The sequence below is a fragment of the Dunckerocampus dactyliophorus genome, chromosome 13 (genome assembly GCF_027744805.1).
Source record: "Dunckerocampus dactyliophorus isolate RoL2022-P2 chromosome 13, RoL_Ddac_1.1, whole genome shotgun sequence".
Taxonomy (NCBI): domain Eukaryota; kingdom Metazoa; phylum Chordata; class Actinopteri; order Syngnathiformes; family Syngnathidae; genus Dunckerocampus; species Dunckerocampus dactyliophorus.
Window position 1 is genome coordinate 12,006,745 of NC_072831.1, and position 19,769 is coordinate 12,026,513.

Genomic DNA, 19,769 nt, shown 5'->3' on the forward strand with positions numbered 1-19,769 from the left:
TTTTTAGCTCGAGACAAGAAAATTAAAAGAATAAAATAGAAATAAATATACTATCTTTAGTAACTCTTTCAATACCAAAGAAGTATTTATACATTTTTATAATCCCGAACTTCTGATCCCAAAGACATATTGTACATCTTTTATGGGGTTTTTATTGCACAAGAGGCAAAAAGAGGTGATGACGCAATTGCACACTAATGGATGCCACTTTTACAGCAGTTTAAACGGCCACAAGGTGGCAGAAGTGCATTTAGTAAGCTCGACATGTGAATTTGAATGGAAAAAACATACCTGTACATAACAGCAAGGAGGAAGTGGAAGAACGTGGAGGAGCGTAGCGTGCAGAACGTTATGCATTGTAAGGAAATTTTAACGCGTGCACACGCACACATGAGCGGGCACACGCGCACATACATGCACCACAGTTCAGTTCCAAATGTGAAAATTGTAAATAATTCATGGTGTTATATTTGTAAATTGCCATTGTGATGTAAAACAAGCCTTTTTTGTGTTATGTTGTGGTATATTAGTTTAGACATTTCAGCTGTCACAAAAGCAAAACATTTATGTCAACGTGAAAGTTATGCTTGAAATGTATCTTTTCACAAAAACCTGGTTTTCTCCATTTTTTATTCAGGGACTGATATTTCCTGAAACTTATTTGCCTGAAACTGAAGAACTGAAAAAGGTAGAAACAAACTTTTTTCCTGATGAAAGACAAGAGTCTAATCTTTCTTTTGGTAGGTTCCATGTTTATATAGCCATAGAACACAATATTCTGTGTGCCTTGAAAAATAGCTAGGATTGAATGAGTTAAATAGAAATCCTGCTCAACTTAAAAGAGAAGAAGTGTCCAGGTTGCAGGGGCCTCCAATTTTCATGTGTTTTATGACTGGCAACATTTAAATTGAACACTACTTTATTTACCCAGCAGATCTCCACTCAGTGTAGCCATCGTCTTTATGCTATTTTGTGGTCATTTGTCATTATATAAAGGCATGAAGTCTGAATTCAACAGTTTTAATAAAAAAGTACTAAGAGTTGAAGCAAATATTCTTTGACCCTTTGGCGGACTACTCAAAATCAGCTGGCGAGATAGGAGACATCGATCACGTGTTTTTTTACGGACAAAATCGGACAATATTGATGGGTGACCGATCGATCGGCGCATCCCTAATATATAGGTTTTACTTTTGCGTCTCACAGCACATAACTGTGGCGCATTCAAGGACCGCCGAACAAAGTGCAAAATCTAATGCTTGATGAAAAACTTTATCAGTGAAACAAAGACATGAACATTGGGCTTTCTAACAGAAACTCTGGCATGAAACAAAGTAGCAGAAGTTAATTTGTAGTTCTACACATATTGGGCTTCTCAAGTATATTTAATATTACATATGAGTATTTATGTACATTGTACATGTATATCAGGGGTGCACACACTTAGTTTAAGTCAAAAAGATCTACCTCTTACTATAAAACATAACATATATATAAAATCTACCAGATCAACTTTGAAAATACTATACCAAATACTGCTGATTAGTATTTCACATTCATAGTTTGAATGTGAATACAAAATACTTCAATCGAAATACATATCATTAAGTAATTCCCAATTCAATATGGCAATAAAGGTAATTACACATAATTCCTGAGTAGTGTACCAGTCAAAATAGCTACATAGCATTCATTATACATCCAGTTCATGTATTATGTCCAGTTAGCATTTGCTATCAAACAAACTATCAATTACCGATGTATGAGTACTGAAGTATTCATTTTTGTTAGTGTTCTTTTTTCTATTTTCATATTAAACTGCTGGGGACCTAGGGGAAAAAAAATACACATTTTGTTTATTATGACAATTTATATTCGTAATGTAGTTTTTTCCGGGAAGACCTGGGTTCGAATCTCCATTGGGCATCTCTGTGTGGAATTTGCATATTCTCCCCGTGCGTGTGTGGGTTTCCTCCCACATTCCAAAAACATGCATGTTAGGTGAAACCGCGACTCTAAATTGTCTATTGGTATCAATGTGAGTGTGAATGGTTGATTGTCTATATGTGCCCTGGGATAGGCTGGCGACCAGTCCCGGGTGTACCCCGCCTCTCGCCCAAAGTCAGGGATAGGCTCCAACATACCCCCGTGACCCTAATGAGGATAAGCGGCATAGAAAATAGATGTTTTTTCCTCCCAAACAAACATAATAGGTTTAAAAATGCAAAACATAAAACTGTCAAATCCAGCTTTGAGAAAATTGACTTTCCTTTATTTAACATAATTTCTACTAACAATCCGGGTGAGTTTCATTTAAAAAACAAAAAAAGCTTAGAATGTAGGACTTGGATTGATCATTGATAAACTGCACTGCCTGATAATGATGACTATTGGTGTTATTTGTTGTAAAGGTTTTAAATGGAAAAGTGTCTGCAATCACAACCTCTGGAGACAATAAAACAACGGGAGGAGGTAATATAATAAAGCGATGTAAAGAGCATTGACATGTTTTTTCTTTGTGTACCTCTTAACAAAAGGGGTGAATAACAACAAGGGGAGGGGGCACTGCATGCATGTCAACATCAGGATCACACCGGCTAATGTTAGCAGATGTGTGACACTCGTGGAGGGTGAGGGTGAGGGGGGGCTAGCCAGGCACACTACTGCTAGCTCTCACTGGGAGTACCAAATTGTAAAAAAAAAAGTAAATGCTGGGATGACATGGCGAGCGAATCCAATATAACTTACCTTAGGCTTGTAGAGCCACTTTCGAAAGCGGTTCATCGTTACCTCGCCACCTTCCCTTGTCACCGAGCCCTCGTCTTCTTCTCCGGCGGTCCCTGTGTGTCTGACAGCCTCGTTTGGCTGCTAAGCTAGCTAGCGGCGGTGGCTAAGGTAAAAAAAAAATAATACACAAACACACTGTAAGGTAACTTGTCCTAAATACACCAAAACGACTCTAAACACAGACGATGGGGAATATTCTGAGTTAATTCCACATTTCCAGGATTTGCTGCCTGTCTCCCCCGTCCGGCCACTTCCGAAGTCCAGAGCGTTCAGACAGAGAAGACCGACGACTGCGCTGCTCTGTGCCGGTCCAATATTACCGGATGACAGTCACGTTGACAACATTCACCTCCCACTTTCTCAGGAAGTGATGCATTCACGTACAGCTCTCAAAACATCGGAAATCACAACACAGACGCGTTACACTATGACTGGGCAGAATTTGTATTTTGCGCATTGATCGTCCAGGAGGATCTTTGTCATTACTTAAAGATAAAATGTTTTGGAGAACAAAGACACAATTATTTTGTGTATATGTTCAATTAAAAGCAGATTAAGTTAATCAGATTTCTGCATCGTGAGACCATACTTCCAAAACATATTTGCATGTGCTTTCAGTAATCAGCTTTGCTGTAGAAAGCATTAAACGTGATGTGATTTGACCTAACGTTACCACAATTAAAATTACCGCGTATTGTCTGACCTTGTTCATAAATTACGCCAGGTTAAAATGGATCATTTATTATGTCCGAGGTTTAATAGAAACATTAATTTCCAAAGGAAAAGAAGGCAGCACACGGATTTTGCCCGACGTCACAACACACTACGTCATTTTGTTATGGCAGCTAACAAAGGATCAGGATGTTGACACTTTGATAATCCAAAACAGATGTACCACATTCCTGAAATGATCGTAATGTGAAAATAAAATTCCAAAGTGGTCTTTATTTGTAAAATATCTTCCTTTCATGCATTTTTATAGGTCCATTTCTGTTGACATGAGTGTTGCTAGGCAACACTTGACCATAGCAACGAGAGGAAAACAAGCCGCAAATTGTTGTAAAAAAACGTCCTTCAAATCCAGCCAATTTTTTTTTTACAAGAAGACGCGGATGTGTCTTTTATTATTTAAAATTTCATTGTTTGACAGCTTATGTGTTCAATTTATGTGCTCAGAGTGATAAGTTTTCCTGAACGCTCATTCTAGCTTTGTGTGGCTGTAAAATGGCAAAAAACTATGGATCACTTGTCAAGGAAGCCATTGTGCTGCTCGACAAGTATACCGCTAGCCAACACATTTCAGACGACTTTACTGAAGATACTACGAAAGATCTGCAGGTATGACAATATCATCAAAATCAATTAAAATGTGGGAAGTCTTTTTGTACCTACAATAAAATCTAAAAGCGTAAAAAGACAATTTACGTCAACAAGTCCATAGACTTTAATATAAAAAAGTCATAAGAGTGTGTAACATTCTAACATGAATATGGCAATTATTGTCTGTGTAAATATAAATGTGACATACACTTTATGGCATGCCTTTGGCAGAAAATGGAAACTTCCAGCTGTTGGTGCCCAAAATACAGTAATAATAAAAGTGACATAAAAGATTTAAATGTTGCTACATACATTTTGTAGGATCTGGAAGCTCAGGATAAGGAGTTCCTGATTGATGTTGTCTCAGGTTGTATTGAGCATAAAAGGTTACTGGACATTGTCATCAATCCCTTCTATAACCTAGACGCAAGACTCACACGTAAACAATATCACTGCCAGTTTTCAGGTAATTTCATTGAATTAGTCGTTTGTTAAAGTTTTAAAATGAAAAAGACTTACAGTGGGTGTGTTTATGTTGTTTTCAGTGATCTGTTACCTCACGATGTTCCACCTTGATGACCTTGGACTTCAGGTTTTCAGCAACATTGTCTGCTCTCTGGACATTAACAAAATGCACAGTGTAAGAATATTGTTACAATGCAGTCAAAGCATATTCTATATTATATGTGCTGTTTTCATTGTAGTTCCTAAGTTTCTTCTTGACAAACCTCACCACTTGGATACAAGATGAGTGGAATCACATCTATGATGGTGAATATGTGACGGAACACTGGATTGGTCCTCTTCTAAGGTGACAAATGAAGTCAAAGAAAGCTTTTAATAACAAGTCAGCTGTTTAAAAACTTACACAATACACGTTCATTCTTTTTGTCCTTCAGGAGGCGCTCTGAAATTGAGACTCTCTTGGAGAGGCTTGTAGCTAAAGAGATGCAGTTACAGAGCATGCCAGCCAAAACCACTGAGCCAGTGGGATTCTCTTTTTTAAAACGTAAACCACGTTCTCCACCTCAGCCTAAATGCAGCCCACTGCTGGAAAAACACAGACCAGTAAGAAGAATATGGTTCTATACATTTTCCACACAGGTGTGCCAGTGTGGGATCCATTCCCACTCAGTGACTGCAGGTGAATGAATGGTTGTCTGTACATGACCTATGATTGACTGGAGACCAGTCCAGTGTATACCCCACCTTTTGCTCCATCGTCAGCTGGGATAGGCTCCAGTAGGGTGAACATATATTGATTACCAAAAACCAGGACACTCAAATGATACTCAAAGTTTACTATACTTTCAGTCTGCTTAAAGTACTTCTACTTTATTACAAAATATTGTCTATAACCAAAGACAAAAATTCCAAAGGAAAGGTAAGTTTAGCAACTGTTTACAAAGCAAGTGCCACACGGCATGCTGGGAAGCTGGAAGCACTCCCAGCGACCCTATAATATATTGGATTTATGTTTTATATTCATTTGGAATACTTGAAACCCTTTTTTGTGGAATGCTTCATACATCCCAGCTTCAGACTCTACATTGTACCTCCAGCGCTCCCCAGTTACAATGAGATTGTTTGAGACCCCTGCTGTACAGGATAAGTGGTAGAAAATGGATGAATGGACACCATACTAGATTTGTGTGTTTTGTGACATGGTTGTTGAGCTTCAAGATGTAATCCACTACTGTAACTTTTGCAGGTACCAAACAGCACATACAAGATTGGAAAAGAGGTTCACATGATGGACGAGATCAAACAAAAGAATCATCAAATGACTGAGGTAGCGCAAAGTTTATCATGCAACGTCAATTGCAGGTCTGACAGGCAGTTTTGACACCCTGTCTGTTCTTCGCTGAAGGATCTGCTGCATGAGGCAACTACGACACCATTCAGATGTGCTAAGCCCAAAATGTCTGACCACACGAAGGTATGAACTAGCTTCTGCTTTGTGCTGATTCAAAATAAACCGATCACTTGAATGTGTAATGCAGAGAGTGATGGCCCAAATAAAGGAAGAGTTGGACTCAAAACTCAAGTTCAGTGCCGTTCACAAACGTGAACTTTCGCCTGGTAAGGTGAGAATTGAGTATTCTAGCCTAGCAGCATTAAAAGATTCGAATTTAGTTGAATAAATATTAACTTGCAACCCACTTCTCTTAGAAAATGTGGCCAGTGAAACTCAACAGTGCCACTATTCTGCGACAGGGGGCACTACATGACCGCATGGTGGAGGAGGAGCGGCAGAGGTAGCGGCTCTTTCGTCTCAAGTTTCTCACTGACAATTGGTTACTATCAGGATAGCAGCACCTAGCAACAGAATACACAGAAGTGAATATCACAATGCAACCCACAACTTAACATCTGTTAATATCCTATACAAATTGAGAAATAAACGTAGCAAAACCATCACAGTTCCTCAAATTTTGGCCTCTGTTTTAACATATGCTTTTTCTCAGATAGCAAGTGCATAGTCCATTTCAAGAAGCTAAACCGCACCTCAATTTGACGGCAAAAAACTAACAGCCGATGGTAGTCTGTAGTTGTAATTAACAAAAAGGTGTGCCTCCCATGGGAGGCACCAGAAGACTTCAGGGAAGGCACAGCAGCTTGAGAAAAAGAGAAAACATTTTCCAAAGGCGCTAAGCTAACTTTAGTTTGTCAAAGGCAAAATAAATGCATTTTTAGTTCTTACGGTAAGCAAGTAAACAGTAACCAGGAAATATACCCAAAAAGAGGCAACATTTTAGCATACATTTTCAAAGTAAACAAAATAGGAATGTTACAAAAACCCATGCAAAAATCGAACACTTTGCATGCGTGCTTGATTTGGCGGGTCCGTGGGGACGTCCTTAAAAATGCAATTTTTTCATGGGAAATCGGGTGTATTTTCATTCGTATACATGTTTGTTAGGTAGATTACTTCTTCCTCTTCAATTTCACATCGGATTTATACTGAGTGTTGGACCACATCCACTCAAACGAGTGCTTTGAAAGTAAGCCCAACTTTAAGCATACATGAACAATATCACACTTGATTATCTTCCCTGGATTTTTGATTATCAATCGAATCTCCGTTGGGCATGTTTGTCTATATGTGCCCTGTGACTGGCTTGCGAACAGTCCAGGGTGTACCCCGCCTCTCGCCCGAAGCCAGCATACCCCCGCGACCCTAATGAGGATAAGTGGCATAGAAAATGGATGTGGTTGGTTGTGGTTCGAACAGCTTTTTTCTTGACTCAATATTAAACCAATGGGGACCAAAGACACTATTTCCCGGCATGAAATTGGCTCTAACTTCTTTAATTTTTGTGGTAGAGGAGTCAATGAGGTATCAAATTAAAGTTCAAGTCATGCTTTATCAGGTAGACTTGACTTTACATATTTTAAAATGTTGTAACATTCCTAAACAAAAAAATACATTAAACAGGGCGTACACTAACCAAGGTTCCACTGTGTATTCTCTGATGGGAGGTTCGCGGTGCCAAATTTCTAAAAAAAAACAAAAAACAATGCCATCTGACACCACTACAGTGTCACTATGTGATTACGACAGCACATGCTGCCGGCACAGCAGACACGGCATCTGTAAAGCTGAAGTTCATGATAGAGTTTAAAGAGAAAATGCTGCTGTTGCGAAGCATTCCAGAGCAAAAAGAAAAAAGAAGAGCTACGAGAATTAGGAACGAGAAACAAAAGTTATTGAGTGCAGTGGGAATACATAAAACATGTTATCATGTAGTATATTGATTATAATACAATATGAATTGCATTGAATTTAATACAATTTGATATTGTATTTAAAAAATGTTTTACCATCATTAATTATTTTGTTTGTGAGAATTACAAAATATTTTGTTTGGTAAAAAAAGTAAAAAAAAAAAAATTAAAAAAAAGTAAAATTTGTAAAAAAAAAAATAATAATAAAAAATAATACAAAATTTAAAAAAACAAAAAAAATAAAACAAAAAAAACCAAAACAAAATATTTTGTTCCAATTTTTGCAATGCATTCTTAAATTAAAGCCCTGCCTCCTTATACAGATGAATACTGTACTCTACAGTAGAATAAAAACCAGGGCTGACCACTATATGGACAAATATGTTAACTGGAAAAAGTAAACACAAGAATTAAAAAAAACAAGAGAAAAAAAAAGTAGAATCATCACATGGTATGGGCTTATCGCTTAGTTCCATTTGTCTTTGTGTTGACACAGAATAGAGACTCTGGCGAAGGGAGCATATGAGCCCTCTTCTTTTCTTCAATGGCAAAAAGAAATGAGTGAAAAAGACCATCAGGAGAAGTTGGCAAAGATTGAGCAGAAGCATGCGGAAGCTCTGATTAGCCGTTTTGAGACGGCTGTGAGCCGCGCACAAACAATGGAACATAGAAAGAAGGTTGCTCTGCTCAAAAAAGAAGAGGTGGGTACACGAGCAACTCATAAAAGATGAGCCATTTCCTAAAGATTACACAGTGCTGCACGTGCACTATCTTCTCAATGGACAACTGTGTTGAAATTCAACTTAGACAGAACTTAGAGCAATTTACGGCTTGTGTAGTGGTATACATTTACTATCCGCTGAAAATAAGTCAACGCAGAGACATTATTGTCTCTAGCTGGCAACAAAAGTGAGTACACCTCATACCGAACAAGTCCAAATTGTGTCCAAAGTGTCAATTTTGTTATGTAGCACGGCCTTAATCCTTTTGGTCATGGAATTCACCAGAGCTGCACAGGTTGTTAATGGGTTGCTCTTCCACTCTTCCATGTTGGTGGAAATGGTGGATGTTACACGCATTGCGCTCCTCCACCTACCTTCTGCTTGAGGATGTCCTCAAGGTGCTAAATTGGGTTCAGGTCTAGAGACATATTTGGCCACTCCATCACCTACAGCTTCCTCAACAAGGCCCTTCTGTCACATCTTGGAGGTATGCTCGGGCTCATTATCATGTTGGGCAACTGCCATGCCGCCCAGTTACCCAAGGAAGGGGATCATGCTCTTTTAGAATGTCACAGTATATGTTGAAATTCCTGTTTTCCTTCAATGAACCGCAGCTCCCCGGAGCACTCATGCAGCCCAAAGCTATGATGCTACCACTGCCATGCTTGAGTGTAGGTAGACAATTATTTTGGTACTCACTTGTGTTGCCACTCGCCAGCTATTCAGACAACGATGGCTGTGTGTTGACCTACTTTCCGTAGATAGTGCATGTATACTGTTATACAAGCTGTACACTGACTACCATGACACGTTCTCCAAACCTGCAGAGATTTTTCCAAGGACCTTTTATCAGGTGGCTCCTCCCACTCTATACTCGGGTTCTTTGGACCTCCGTAGCAGCACGCCAGCTGCTTGGAGCATGTGTCCGAATATAGTGTACTTTGCTGGGCCACAGCAGGTTTGCTCCAATGATGTGGTAGTAGTCATGTCGTCATATTTGATAGGACAAATCATCAGGTACAGTTGGTCAAATCCAAATCCGTTCAAGTTCTTCTTACCGCCACGTGTGCACAAACTACAGTTAAATCAAAATGTAAAAAGTAGATATAAAAAAGTTATCGGTACCATATCGGTCTTGAGAAGCAGAACGTTATCGGTATCGGTTTGAAAAAAAGATATCGTGCACTTCTAGTTGTAATTGTTACATTATTGCGGTATAGTAATAATCAAATTCATCTTGGATAATGTTTGGTCTTTTCTTGATTGATGATTTAATCCTACAAAAACCTTACACGAATATCATGGTTTCATTGAGTGGCTCTGATATTAGCAGTAATTGCATCCTGTAAAATGAGTTGCAGTGAAAGTCATTACAGTATTATGTGCCGTTTGCAAAATACGCACACAATTTCTACTACACAGATACTGCTACTAGGAACTTTAGAAATCCCATAACAATCGTTACCTTGCATGTCCTGCAACGTCAAGCTTGTTAATTAGTGTGGGAAGTGAGAAGCAAGAAGCTACGCTGTAGCTATGGGGCCAAATTACTCCACATGAATAAAATGTTAAGTTAATTATGTATTGACATCTAAAAATCACGTGGTGTCCAATCATCACTGTTGTTATCACTGACATGAATATGTTGTGAGTGCAAGGTTTCATTTGCTACTATTTTTCATGCACTTAACATTGTACAGTTATCTTTTTACAGGTTCTTACTGTAGTGATGTGGCAGAGATTAAACACTGCAAAAAAAATAAGCACGTTTCGAAGGCAACTCAAAATTTGACTCCCTTGTCGGGTTTTTTAGTCAGCAGGGTCGGAGACTGTATCACATTTCATTTGTATAGTATTCTCCCTTGAGAAGATATACGGTAATAACAACAGTTGCTGAAATAGGAGGGGTGTATTCACTTTTCTGAGATACTTTATGTTCCTTTTAATAGCTACTGACAAGTAGGTGTTCAAGTTATATTTTCCATGTTGTCTTTCTTGCAGGAATCTCAGCTGACTCTGAAACGTGCCCAGAAAAAGTTGCAGGAGGTGAAAGAAAAGCGAGACTTAGTGCAACAAATGTCAGAGAACTGCAAAAAGAACCCCAAAAACGCTAAAGAGAAGGTGAAGAAGTTCAAACAGAGTGTTGGTAAGCACATTGACTTCACATACACTGCAAAGCATATTGATCATTTCCATTGGCTTTCCTATTCAAGACTATCTATTTTATTCCATTACCACAGTAAAAGAAATCTCAGAGCACAATCAAAAGCTGCTTCTTCAAGCGCAAGAGGAAGCCCAGGCAGAGCTCAATAGAAAGTTTCACACCGTCAGTGAACTCCATGCCATTGAATGTGCTCCTCCTACTAGATTAAAATGTTTTGATGACACAGAGGTGAGTGACAGATCATATGGACGTAATGTAAGAGTTGTCAACTTCAAGAGTTGAAGTGTGTCATGGTTTACCTCTTGTGTCAGACTGCAGGCCACAAGCTGCTAGGAGAGATGTCCCACGCCGAGCTGAAGGAACGTCTGTTCTTCATGAAGGAAACAGAGATGAACGAGCAGCAGAAGAAGCGAGAGTGTATCCTGGAGGAGATACAGAAAAAGAAGCAACTTTTGTTGGACAACTTCGACACCATCAACCTCCACAATAGAGCCTTGGCAATGGCTGCTACCCTCAGGTCAGCAAAGTGTGGCGCTAATGACCACATTTCTGAGAAAAACAACACACATTCATTATATTGTGGTGCAGGAAAGAGGAGGAGAAAGAAGCCCAGCTGAGATTGCGGCAGACTCGAGAGGAGACGTTCGCAGCTCTGCGAAAGAGGCGTGAAGAGGCAAACCAAGACTGTCAAAAACTGAAGCAAAGTGAACGCAACAAGGCCAAACCCTCAAAGCAGGCATCATCATACCCTGGTAGAACCACAGAGACCAACCGCAAAGTATGAAATGGCTTGTTGTCTTTTATTAGTGTTACTGATAACATTATTGTGCTAACAGTAATATGTTTCCTTTGTTTTTGTCTTGATGGGACGGATTCAAGAAGATAACCTGGGAGGACTTGGAGCAACGCTTAGAGCAGTATGTCGAGAGGAAAGACCCTCATGTTGTTACTCAGAGGGGAACATTTAAAAGATAAATAGAGCAAAGTGGCCTCAGGACGCGTGATATCTGCACACTGGAGAAGCTTCAGCTTTAAAACACATTAAAACTACAAATTTACAACACAATTAGTTTCAAGACTGCATCACAGCATAATATAGCAATCGAAATATCCAATCCCACAATCATGCCCTCTACATAACGCAGGGACGGACTTAGGCAAACACAGGCAATTGCCCAGGGCCCTGAGATTTCCAGGGGCCCCCAAAGCAATGCATCCTAACTTAGCATGCAGCGCACTTCCTGTTCAACACGCTGGTGCGGGTGACATGGGCAATGGGAGCATTTTTGCGTTGGAAACAACACACTGATTTGTGGATCGTAAAATATAATCCATCTGAAAAAATAACTCAATGCATTGTGCAGAGAGACAGTGGTAAACGTGGCTGCAATCTCAAGCAGCACCTGAAGGCTCATCAAACTGATACTCTTTCGAAGGTAAGTTACAACAAGTTGTGTTAACATACAATGTATATAAATGTGGCAATATAACTAGCAACTTCAACTAACAGATTTCAAAATCAGGAAAAAAGTGGCCTAATAATTACACTCACCTTTTGTAAAAATTGAAACTAAAATTAAAAAAAAACTTTTGTCAGTGCAGTACAAGGATGTGGAGGTTCCCCAATGCCTGGGTTTGGCCTGGGTCACCAAAGGACTAAATAAGCCCCTGCACAAGGGGAGCAGCATAAGGGTTGACATCATCAATGTATTATAATTAGACGTTTAGTGCGTGTTTGAGCTTACTACGTGGCGTCACCAACGCTCAATAAAATTTAAATTGTTTAAAAATCTATGGTGTTAACTCATTATTTAAGTATGGAACATAATACATATTATATACTAATCAGCAGAATAAAACCTGTCATCTACTTTTTGTACTGTTTGTTATAAATAAAGTTATTCTAAAAACTCTACCTTGTTTTCCTACTTCCCGTCGCCAGTCCCTGTCTTCTTCGGTGGTACCTGTGTTTAACAGCCATCGTTTGGATGCTATAAGCTAGCGTTACAGGTGGAAAAACACAATGTACTGTAAATACTGTAAAGTCCAGAAATGTCTCTCAAGACTAATTGTTTCCTGCCTGTGTAAATCGGATAACTACCTCCAAAGTTGACGACATTCACGTAAACCTTCCACGTCCGAATGATGTCTCGTGTTGCTGTCACAATATGTTGTCAACTGCGGCCCGATATCCACATTATTTAAACAACAAACATACACATACGTATTTTAATACTGAAACTAAATCTGTGATAGTACATCGTTTTTGTGAATGATGACATGAAAACAATATAAATAAATATATATACCAGCTATAGCGAGTCGACGCGTTTCCAATTGAACCCAAGGCAGCGCAATGTTTTACCTAAACGCAACAATAAATATGTCATATGGTACGTAATTATTATGTACGACATCCCACCGTGGGCAGATTTGATCATACGTCGCAATACGTAACGCCATTCCAACGCATGTGTAATGCAAAAAATGTCTTGGACATTTTATGCCATTATGATTTTTGATGAATTGATCACAAACAAGATTTACTTGTGTTGACGTAAAATGGCACAAAGCAATGCAGAACTTGTGAAAGAGGCCATTGACCTGCTGGATAAATTTACTGTTGGGGAACAGAGTTTGGACGACTTTATTGAAGAGGCAGCCAAGGATCTGCAGGTAGGTAATTACAAAAAAATGTTCTTATGGGGCGTTGCATGATCATATACAAAAGAAGTCCGAACTTGTGCTGAAAGTCAATGCATTTCAGCAGCAAGGACATCATTTTTTGTAGAGATAACACTTTTACTGTATACATTTTGTAGAATATGGAACCTCAGCATATGAAGTTCGTTCTTGATCTTGTCTCTGGATGCATTGAGTACAAGAAGCTACTGGACGTAGTTGTCAATCCCTTCTACGGCCAGGGTGGAAAACTCATATCAAAAAGTTATCGCAGTCATTTTGTTGGTATGTTTAAACAATTACACATTTGTTTTTGTTTAAATAAAAAATGGACTTACAGTTGATGTGTTGGTTGTTTTTAGTGATCTGTTACCTCACCATATTCTACTTGGACGAACTTGGACTTCAGGATTTCAGCAAAATTGTCAAATCTCTGGATATTAGGAAAATGCACAATGTAAGAGTAATGCTGCATTGACAAGACAGTCTTTTATGGTGCAGTGTATATTTATATTATGTTATTGATTGTAGTTTCTGAGATTCTTCTTTACAAACCTCACCACTTGGATACAGGATGAGTGGAATCGCATCTATGATATTGCATATGTGAAAGACCACTGGATTGATCCTCTGCTAAGGTAATAACAGAAGTACAGTCACTGAACATTGTTTGAAAGCAATGTTTTCAAGACAGGGAACGCTTTCTCCCTTTTGTCTTGTAGAAAGTGCTCTGATATCGAGACACTCTTGGAGAAGCTTGCTGCAAAAGAAACTGGAGGGATGCAGCAACAAAAAGCTCCATGCTTTCCATCCAGAACGACTAAACTTGAGGGGTTCACGTTTGTTAAACCTAAACCACCATCTCCACCTCAGCCTAAGCACAGCCCTGTTGAGGAAAAATACAAACCGGTCAATCTCATCGTTATGTGTACGATTTCATTTATGTAAAGTTACATGACGTGGTGTATTTACTTTTTCAGGTACCAAAGAGCACTTACAACACCCCAAAAGAAATCCAGTTGTTAGAAGAGCTCAAGCAAAGGAACCATCAAATGAGTGAGGTACGTGACTGCTATTATCGTCTATTATCACAAGAAAAATACGTATCGGAGTCAGTCAGTTACTTTGAAAAATGAAGTTTGTCATAACATTGCTTCCAGACAGTTCCATAAAGTATAACTATTTCATGTTTTGACCACTGTGTTACTGTATTTTGTTTTTCACAGGAGCTACTCCTCAAGGCCAATATGACACAGTTCAGATTTGCAAGTCTGAAAAAGTCTGATCTCACACAGGTAGGAACTATTGTTTGTGCTGTACATATTGCAGACAAAAATGACATTGCACTCATTGAATTGAAGGTGCAACATGCATAGACGCTGTCCTTATGTTGTGGCATATGTCCTGCACTATAACTTGCACATCACCTATACAATTGAGCCAGTGTTGTTTGTTCACACTCTACTGGCATTGGCACAGAACATGTAAATACTGCCATATGTTATAGTGACAGTGATGTGACGGTGCAGTTGACGATATTGAGCATATATTTGCATACTCTTGTGTATATATTACGTACCTAAGCTTTCAGTGAGGACTTAAGCCACCAAATACACTTCTTAATACCAACACTATCACCTCACAATTATACAAACCATCAGTAATATACGAAAACGCAATACAGCAACACTTATTTCAAGTAAAATACATCTATTCACCAAAGATGTCAATTTCTCCTCAGTCATTGTGGGCGTAACTTGGCTTGTAGAACACTTTCGGTCTGATCAACCAATCAGAGAACGGAAAAGCGCTGGTGTCACAGTGGGCCGGCTTGCTGGACCTGAGGGGCGAATCTGAAGTCTGACTGGCTAAAAAAAAAAAAATGCTAATAGTGTGTATGTGACATGGGCCAGCACCTCCGATTCTGAAGGCCCTGGTCAGATTAGATTAACATGGCAACACAAAGAAGCTAAAATCTGATTGGACAACAAAATCATAGAAATACACGACTGGGAGCAGTGCAGCCAAGAAACAAAATGAAAATAGTTGACTGCTGGAATAAATTATTACAATATTATGGAACAAATACTAGAATTTAAGTTGTAAATGTAGGCCAGAGAAGACGTTGCTGGCCCTGATTGCACAGGACGACAAGTCATTAGCTATAACAGAAAAAAAAGATGACCAGCCCCTGTCGGTGGTGTCTAAAGGCGGGTTTAAAAGCTTAATTTAGCACCACGCACCTCGATATAGTATGCCTAGCTGCCACTGCATTGTGAGTTAAACTATACCCCAGATGCTTAAAGAAGTAAATGGGTCCATTTTTCTCATACCCACTGTTGGTCATTATTGTTCCCTGTTTGAGTAATATCACTTGATCAAGCTTTTTCTAACATTCCACTTTACAAAACAAGTAATAAAAGCATGTATGTATGATTCATGCTGATATCAGATTGATATCAGTATCGGCTAATATTTGAGGCTGCAATATCTATTACAAAAACAGTGCACTTTTGCTATGCTGATCATTTAGAATGTACATGTGTGTTGCAGAAAGTGCTGAACCAGATCAGTGAAGAGTTGGACTCAAGACTTCAGTTTGACTCACTTCATGCCACTGATCCTCCTTCCTTTAAGGTGAAAATATCTTACTTTATCAACAATTAGACCAAATCAGAGGATGAGAATTCAGTACAATATTAACTCACCTCACATTTTCCACTCTTGTTAGAACGTCCTTCCTGTCAAACTCAACACTGCAGCTATGCTGAGGCGGCGAGCTCTATATGATCGCCATGTGGAAGAAGAGCTGCAGAGGTGCAGACTCTCTATTTGTATCAGGAGATGTCATGCAATATTCAATATTGCTTGATTTAAATAGTGCCTTTTCTTGTCATGTTTACATAATTTTTTTAAATAACATGAGCATAACAGCACCTTCTTTCCCAATTTATCTAGAATAGAGATTTTGGCGGAGGGGGCGCATGAGCCCTCGGTCTTGCTTCAGAAGCAGAGAGAAATTCTTCAGAAAGAACATCATGAGAGGTGGGCCAAGATTAAGCTGAAGCATGCTGAAGTCATTCGTAGCCATTGGCAAGCCACTTTGGCCCGCACACAAGTCATGGAAAGGAACAAGAAGGCTGCTCAGCTCAAAAAAATTGAGGTAGGTACTGTACATAGTCGCTGACAACAACCAAATGAAAGAGCAACAACAATGGGGGTATTTTATACGGCGAAAGTGGCTCAACAAACCCAGGCTTTGCGCTCAAGATGCAACTCAACAAAACCTAACATCTGCAATCAGACTTAATTGGTCCCTCAACGGTGGTTATCAACTTACTTTGTCAAGTTTCGGCTTTGTGCTAAGTGCGTGTTCACATGAAAGGGGGCGTTTGACGTCATATTATTGTACTCACGCTGAAAAGTGAAGCGGTCCCAGCAAGTGTATTTTACAAAAAATGAGTACGTACTTATTATGGAGCGTTATGAGGAGTTCTCAAAAGATTATGACTGCTAAAAGCAACACCGTCGCCGCCAATACAGCGAGGGGGGACTAGCTGGCATGCCAGCATGCAGCGTGTGAATGCGCAAGTTAACACTGATTATTATAAAAACCATACCCTGCTAGTATTTTCATTTATCAACGCTCAACATTGCACAACTTTGACATATTAACACTCATCCAATTAAAATATAAACACAATGGAGCAACAACTTTCGTTTTTGATGTTATAAGTTAATGAAATATTTTAATCTGCTGTTTCTCGTTGTGACCACTAGATGGAAGTGTTTTGCGTGTGACGTGTATTGTGGCGATTTTTTAATTGCTTTTTTCCCGTTTTATAATAAAACAAGTGTTTTAATGCAGTTGATTGATGCTTCACAGTGTTTATTCCTCAAGCAAATATTATTATATAAGAAGACTAACAGACTAATTAATTACTAATATTTCATATTGCATTTTATTTCTGTTGCTCACGTGAACATATATCACGTATTCCCTCGTCTGAAAATCTCTCTCATTTATAGATGGCTTTTTTTTTTTTTTTTAATTTCCATGTCCCCTCGGGAGCCTCTAGGCTGCAAATAAACGATGACACCATCTTCGAATTAGCTAAACAGTGAAACAGTGGCACTTGCACAGCCGATTTTAAGCGGAAAGCCTGGACACAACCTGGTCCTGACTAGGCTATGAGTTTAGCCTCTGTTACCATGGCGATCCAGCTGCTTTAAAAGAGAGCTACCTTCGCGGAACACCCAAGTCTGGCTGTCCACTCAACACAGCTTGCTAACATACTAAACTCGCTTTGCAGAATACCTCCTGAGTCAATGAAAGCCTTGACTTATCATCTTTTCATCACTTTTTGACTTGTACTCTTCTGCGGTTGCATCACAAAAAAGCCAAAGAAAAAGCTCACTTATGGATTTAAAGCTTTATATGCTCACAGAGCTGAGGTCTCATGAGAACTGCAGACATCTTGTGCAAAGTCACACACTGATGAGGTGAGCTCCACGTTTTTGTTTTTTTTGTTTACTTTTGAGGCATTTTTCACTGTTGTCACTGAGAAGTGATTGACAGGACATAATGTCCATAGTGTGCCTGGTCTCTTGCTCTGTGTATGCTGGGATAGGCTCTAGCACGCATGTGACACTGAATAGGATAAGTGCTGCAGGTGATGGATTCCAATTTGGGTGTGAAGATTATGTTTTTAATGTTTGCTTTCTTGCAGACAACCAAACGCTGTCAGAAAAATGTGCAGGAACGTTTGGAAGAAGAAAAAGAAAAGAAAGTCCTGGTGCAAAAAGTGGTAGACGGTCACAAGAACTCCAAAAAAGTTAAAGAGAAGGTGAAGAAATTGAAACAAAGTGTTGGTAAGCGCATTCAATTTTTACACCATTTTTTTCCTGATTTCCCTTTGTAACCAAACCATTTTATTTCACAGTCAAAGAATTCTCACAGCACAATCATGAGCTTCTCCGTCAAGCACAAGAGGAAGCCCAGGCAGCACTCAGCAGGAGGTTGGACATTATCAATGAAATGCACACCATGGAATGTCTTCGTAACCTTCGAGGGAAAACATTTGACGATACGGAGGTGACATGCATCACATGGATCACATGGATGCAAGATAAGAGTTAAGAATGCGTCATAGTTTACTTCTTATGTCAGATTGCAGGGCATGAGCTGCTAGGAGAGATGTCCTATGCTGAGCTGAAGGAGCGGTTGTTCCTCACGAAGGAAGCAGAGATGAATGAAAAGCAGAAGAAGCGAGAATACATCCAGAAGGAGAAGCAGCGAAAGAAGCAGCTGCTGTTGGAAAATATGGACACCATCAGCCTTCAAAGTAGAGCCATGGCAAAGGCGGCTGCCATCAGGTCAGCGAAATGACTGAAAAAAGTTTGGAGGAAAAATGGCCACTGGAGATGCGTAAATAAACACATCAATTCGAGTTTTATCACACTGCAGAAAAGAAGAAGAAAAGCAAGCCAAGCTACGATTGCAGAGGGCGGCAACTCAGGACAAGAAGGTGTTGACCTTGCAGAAGAAGACTGAAGAGATGAAGCAAGAGTGCCACAAACTGAGGCAAAGTGAAAGCAGCAAGGTTAAACTACCGAAGCAGGCAGCAGCACACACAAATGAGACCCACAGAAAAGTGAGCATGAAATCCACAATAGTTGAATGACTTGTTGTGTGTGCCAGTGTTAAGATTGTCATGGTCACAGCGAATCTATTTATCTGTCTTGTTTTGACAGGATGGGATGCAGAAGATAAATTGGGACGACTTGGAGAAGCGCTTAGAACACTACATCGAGGGAAAAGACCCTCATGGATAATAAAGTACACAGTTTTGATTGACACTGAGATGCTGTCAGAGAGGTATTTACTTAACAATAAGTTTATTATTGTGGTTCCAATTTGCAGTGGTGTAAAACTGCAGTAGTTACGTAGATGAATAAGGTAGCAAGTAATTTGGCTGCATTTTTGATTGGCCTCTTATTGTATGTGAGATTGTGCATTAAAGCCTTCTGATCAATCCATACAATACAACACAAAGGACACAACTACATATGATATACAATATAATATAATTTACTTGGACCAACATTTTTTGGACACATTTTAATCTAACTATATTTACATGGGTTGAGGTTTTGAAACAAAACTAGTACTACTCTAAGGTTTTGTATGTTGAATTATGTAACTATAAATAAACCATGCTTGTGTGTGTGCTTCACAAAGAAAATAGCTTTTTGGAGTGTTCTTAGATGAGCTCAACTGATGGGAAGAATGTTTAACAGTAAAATGTGCAACAGCGTTTCCAATCAATTTGTCTTTCCTGCACATTAGCGCCTCTCCTGGAGGC

At 39.3% G+C, this 19,769-nt stretch overlaps 2 protein-coding genes across 5 annotated transcripts in view; one reads left to right on the forward strand and one right to left on the reverse strand.

The window, feature by feature from the left end:
- zfyve28 (zinc finger, FYVE domain containing 28) overlaps window positions 1-3,163 on the reverse strand; it is a 33,910-nt gene extending 30,747 nt beyond the window's left edge. For 2 of the 4 annotated variants that reach the window (XM_054797032.1, XM_054797030.1), the window contains exon 1: window positions 2,749-3,162. In XM_054797032.1, coding sequence (XP_054653007.1) covers window positions 2,749-2,784 — 36 coding nt within the window. In that variant the 5' untranslated portion in view covers window positions 2,785-3,162. Of the gene's footprint in view, window positions 1-2,748 lie in introns of all 4 variants that reach the window. The other 2 variants (XM_054797033.1, XM_054797031.1) reach the window with 2 other exon arrangements.
- An 848-nt stretch (window positions 3,164-4,011) lies between these two features.
- cfap99 (cilia and flagella associated protein 99) lies at window positions 4,012-19,662 on the forward strand. Its single transcript, XM_054796992.1, is given in 31 exon segments — window positions 4,012-4,125; window positions 4,429-4,546; window positions 4,629-4,747; window positions 4,812-4,918; window positions 5,007-5,175; window positions 5,819-5,899; window positions 5,978-6,046; window positions 6,111-6,194; window positions 6,280-6,365; window positions 8,333-8,537; window positions 10,560-10,704; window positions 10,799-10,950; window positions 11,034-11,239; window positions 11,311-11,500; window positions 11,602-11,682; window positions 12,087-12,158; window positions 13,264-13,398; window positions 13,545-13,689; window positions 13,767-13,861; window positions 13,936-14,042; window positions 14,127-14,313; window positions 14,385-14,465; window positions 14,631-14,699; window positions 15,958-16,041; window positions 16,136-16,221; window positions 16,363-16,567; window positions 18,135-18,276; window positions 18,348-18,499; window positions 18,575-18,780; window positions 18,872-19,058; window positions 19,159-19,662. Coding segments are annotated over 31 exon segments (3,960 nt in total). The 3' UTR covers window positions 19,240-19,662.
- The last annotated feature ends 107 nt before the right edge of the window (window positions 19,663-19,769 follow it).